The following is a 4,957-nucleotide window of genomic DNA, read 5'->3' on the forward strand; positions in this document are numbered from 1 at the left end:
GACAGTATTTAGAAAAATTAGCACAGACAGGCAGCACTAGCAAAAGTCACATACAATGCAGAAAAGTTAATACTCACTGCACCTTTCACTACAATCAACCTGCCCAGATTCAGTGTCTGGGAGGGGTATAGTGCTGTGTACACTGTCCATTAGCAGGGGAGAGGTACACAGGGGGACTGGTCCACGCACCGCCTGGGAGATCTGCGTTGCTGCCAGTAGATGGCTGCTGGAGACCTCAGAGGAGTGGCCGCAGGAGGATGCAGCTCAGCGACGCCAGACCCGAGTAGCAAGGCGCTCTGAGCTGAGGAGCCGCTAGACAGGGAAGGATGCCTCCCCTGTGCAGCAATTAACCCCAGGGTTGCCAGTTCCCGCTGCTGGCATATCACCCTGGTGGTCTAGCGGTCACACTGGGTATGCCTCCTTAGAGAGGGAGCCCGCCGCCGCTGCTAGCACCTCCACTCTGTCCCCAGAGACCGGAGGCAGCAGACTGCATTATGTCCGCAGGTCACCGCACGCGGCGACCCGCGCTTTACCTGCTCCCCGGCGCATCCGGCAGCAGTCGTGGGAGTCCCCAGAGCCCGGCTAGCACAGACTCCGTGGTCCCGCCGCGATCCCCAGATCTGTACTGGCATCGCGGTACCAGCGGGTGTAGGAGCGGCAGCATGGACAGTCCAATGCTGCCACTCTGAAGAGTCTTCAAACAAAAAACGTAAAATTAAATAAGAAACTCCAAATTGTTTTGGGGGCTGCTCCCTGCGCTAAGGGTGATACGACTCCGGCACGGGGTATAGAGGATGGACGCAGTGCATCCTGGGAGCAGTAAAAGCTTTAACTGCGTGGTGCCCGTGGATCCAGATCCAGCTATACCCCTAGGTCAACCCTGTGGAAGCTGAAGTAGAAAGCAGAATTCAACTGTCTCACTGTAAAGAACAAAATTAAAGTATTACAAAGCTTGGTTGTACACCAGTGAAATTGCATGGGGTAAAGAGAAGACACCAGGAGGCATACGCTAAAAGAAAGAGTAAGCAAATGTTCAGGTTGTTTTCCCTTGAAAAAGTGAACGATTTTTTGAAGTGTAATGAACGATTTTTTGAACGATTAACGAATAATGTTTCTTCATTCAATGAAAATCGTCATGTTGGACAGTCTGAAATGGGCTATGAAAGATAACTACAAACGGGAGTGCGCATTTGTGATTATCGTTCGTTATAACTCAAACTGAACGATTTTACGATAATGACGTCGTTATCGACAAATCGTTCAAAAAATCGTTGTGTGTATGCACCCTAGCTTTTAAAATGTTATGGTTTCTTATGTAAATTATGTATGCGGTACAACAGTAATGAAACGTCAAATTAATTTTTTTTTTCTCCACTGTGAAAGAGTACCATGCTGATTTTTTTTTTTTGTGGTAGTAATGTATACCTTCGTTAAGCACCTAAAAACATTGGGATATCTAATGTTGATTAAACATTGCATTTTTCATTCCGTTCCAAAATCATGAATTTTTGCTGAAACTCGAAACGTAAGGCAGATAAAGTAATTTGATTTGGCTTCTGGAGGAAAAGTTAGTTACACCTTAGGGGTCCAAATTTTGTGCTTATTCCTTAATAAGCACCTGTGATAATTCAAATAAACTGAATAAAAAAGCCACGATTAGTAAATAGCTTAATAAATTGAAAAATCAATATTTCAGAAGCTAAATGGTCAGACAGTTGAGATATTTGGCAGAATTTTTTTTTTTTTTTTTACATCCTCTCAACTTAAATTTAAAAAAAAAAAAAATCTGAGATGGGTGGTGGATGCGCCTGGTTGAACAGACGTGGAATGACCCTATACCAGAAACAAATGCAGAACAAAAATTTGCTGAAGTTATAAAGGTTCTATTAATTACCAGGCCTAAATAACTTGCAATGTAAATGTCAACCAATATATGTATGCTGTCTGTAACATATTGTAGATAGTAAACATTAAAAAGCCAAAAAGTGCCCAAACATGAGAGACTCCTTTCTTTACATGAAATTTTGTCTGCTGATACATCCTCCACTGTAAGTTTTGTCCTATTCTGGAAATATGAAAAAATAAAAAATTATATATATATATATATTTTTTTTTTTTGTGGAGACTCCTATTTAATTCATTCTGTTGATTCATCTTTTATCAAGGAACTACAGTAAACTGTAACCTTTTTTATCCTTTTCCCCCGTATCTTTGGGATTTAATAATCTTTGTAACTTAGAAAGGAGATACACCTTTTAATGGCTAACATGGAGGATTGAATAGAAATTTACATTTTCACTCTTATCACCATCCACATTTTAGAAACAGCCTTTATATAAAGCAAGTTTCAGCTTGGAATAGGAATTTTCTATCTTAATACTGTGGTTTGGATTTGGCAGCGCTCAGAATTTTCGTGTAAAGCTTTTATATGGAATTATGAATAATAAAAAAAAAAAAAAAATACAGAACACCTAGTTCTTTATATATTTAAAGAAAAAAATACAATTCAGCATATTATACACTATATACCACACGGGAGAGGGGAGGATTGCGATGTAAGACCAAATAGAAATAACAAATTTAAAATAAGACTAGAGAAAGGATTAAAAATTTCAACATTCCGCAATGTATGTTTGGTCTTTTATTAACTGTAACCTGACACAAGAAAATATTTGCACCTGAGTGTTTAGATGAAACACCAGAATAAAAGTGTACATAATTGTGTGATATATTATATTAAAAATTTTTTTTACGTATCTTGGTAATTCACTTAACAAAATCAATTATATTCTTGTGCCAGATGACAATCTGTAAGAGACAGAAGAATATTAATGTTGAGCAGATATTGAACACATTGCTTAATAGAAGTTAATCCTCTTTTCTAGGTGTGTTTTGCTTTCCTGCATGGCAAAATGGAACACCCTTATCAGCTTTCGCAGAACACCAGTTCAAGCAGTTGGGCACTTATCAGCTTTCGCAGAACACCAGAAATGGAAATTTTAATGTACTTATGGAGTTGTGTATTGCAGTGGTTCTCAAACTTGGACCTCAGGACCCCACAAAGGTCACGTTTTCCAGGTCACCCACATTTTAAAAGATCCACAGGTGGTTAGAATTATTTCACTTTTGATTCTGCGAAGAGACCTGGAAAACATGCACTGTGTGGGGTCCTGAGGACAGAGTTTGAGAACTTGTGGTGTATTCAGTGTACGGGACAGTTAAAAAGTTGGACAGTCACATTCATCATCATAGCCACATATAAGTGGGAGGGAGAGATGGATTCTAATATTACTAATAGTAAAGAAAACAATAAATAGTGAAGTACATTTAACCATGTACTAGAACATATGAAAATATTTATCTGCAGTTCTCCTTGACCCAGTATAGGACTAAGTGGGTTCAGTCCATATGTGGCTTAGTGTGCTCTCCCAAATCTTCCACATTAGTGTGACTGGAGAACAGACACGAGAAAGGAAAACAAAAAACACAGATTCGTATACAGTGTTCCTTAACTCTTTCCCTTAAATATAGATACAAAAAATAACATTTCACGCTTTCAGAACACAAAAAAACAAAATTAGGGTCAAAACCAGAAGAAAAAAAAAAAGAAAATTTAACAAAAGCAAGGAAATGAAAACAGAATGAGAATTTTTCATTCAACTGACAAGTCCTTAATAAAGAAGAGGTTCTTATTTTAAGAGCTCTGTAAAAGTCAGTGTTATTGAAGTATTTATTCCAATCTGAAAGGCATCCACTTGAGTGTATTTGGAAGTGAACGAATTAGGCAAGAATTCCTGTACATATTCGGTAACCACTTTGTTCCTGCACAGGACTGGAATCCAACCAACTACCAGAGGATATATGTACACTGAGTGCATTGGTAAGAATAATAATAAAAAAAAAAAAAATCTGCATTTATATATATATATAAAAAAAATATTTTGGAAAAGCAATGCAAATTGCACGGCTCTGAACAGGAGGGGAGAAAAACAGGACTTCTCTCAGCTCATCAATATGATGAGCGGTTTTATTCTCATTCATCCAGGCAAGCATTCTACACTGTGTTTAGGTTGGATAACACCCTGATCCCCTCCAAAAACACTATTAAAAAAAATTATATATATATATATTTATATCCAATGTATTTTTTTCTGGTTTACTTAGGGTGAACAAAAAGAGAGAACAGTTCCTGGGGTGGGTGTAAAGTCTGTGTCCTCAGTTTAGCCTTGAAATGGGGAGCTGGTTTTAAATACTCCATGAGGCTTCAAGGCAGAGTGAAGGATGTAGACTGTCACTCTGCTAGTTGAGGATCACCATCTTTCTGGTAATGAGGTAAGTGGCTGCTATGTACTGGAAACAGGTGGCTTGTCTCCATCGTCACTAGGTGCTAAAGAAAGAAGTGCGTGTTAAAAGGCATATCAAAATAAAGTGGTTTTTTTAATGATCAAATTTGTATAAAAAAATCCTTCCATAAGTCGGGGATATTTACCACTTGTAGTTGAAACTGCAGGGGTAAGGACGTCATCATCACTGTCTTCCTCATTGGACTGGGTCACTTCCCTCACGGGCTCAGGGCACTTGATCTCTACCTCCTGCTCTACTCGGCTCCTCAGGGCAAGGATACGGTGGTGAATTGCAGCAAAAAGTTGTCCTGTGTCTTTAGAACTTGCCTATACATATATTAAAATAGAAGTGAGTTAGCTAGCATGAACAGACTTTCAAGTGGTATTAGAGACCTCAGTAAGGCAAAAGGACAGGATGGGATTCATGCTCATTAGGAATAATTAGCTTGCACTAGTAATAATAACAGGTAAATCTACTGATAAAAGCCAAATTTAACACTCACAGATATGAGAAATACTTTGACGCCCTGGTCCTCTGTGTCCATTGCAGTTATTCGAATGCTCTTCTCGCTTGCTTTGTCTATCTGCATCTGAGCCCAGAGCTTAGTGTTTAG

The 4,957-nt window shown here is 38.9% G+C and overlaps 1 protein-coding gene across 3 annotated transcripts in view; it reads right to left on the bottom strand.

The window, feature by feature from the left end:
- Window positions 1-2,470: 2,470 nt before the first annotated feature.
- RANBP3 (RAN binding protein 3) overlaps window positions 2,471-4,957 on the bottom strand; it is a 92,489-nt gene continuing 90,002 nt past the window's right edge. For all 3 annotated transcript variants that reach the window (XM_088448904.1, XM_088448905.1, XM_088448903.1), the window contains 3 exons: window positions 4,847-4,957; window positions 4,490-4,670; window positions 2,471-4,387 (listed from right to left, as the gene is read on the bottom strand). The exon at window positions 4,847-4,957 is cut by the window's right edge and continues 32 nt beyond it. In XM_088448904.1, coding sequence (XP_088305030.1) covers window positions 4,344-4,387; window positions 4,490-4,670; window positions 4,847-4,957 — 336 coding nt within the window. In that variant the 3' untranslated portion in view covers window positions 2,471-4,343. The remainder of the gene's footprint in view (window positions 4,388-4,489; window positions 4,671-4,846) is intronic.

The sequence above is a fragment of the Taudactylus pleione genome, unplaced genomic scaffold (genome assembly GCF_031769625.1).
Source record: "Taudactylus pleione unplaced genomic scaffold, aTauple2 ptg000471l, whole genome shotgun sequence".
NCBI classification, from domain to species: Eukaryota; Metazoa; Chordata; class Amphibia; order Anura; family Myobatrachidae; genus Taudactylus; species Taudactylus pleione.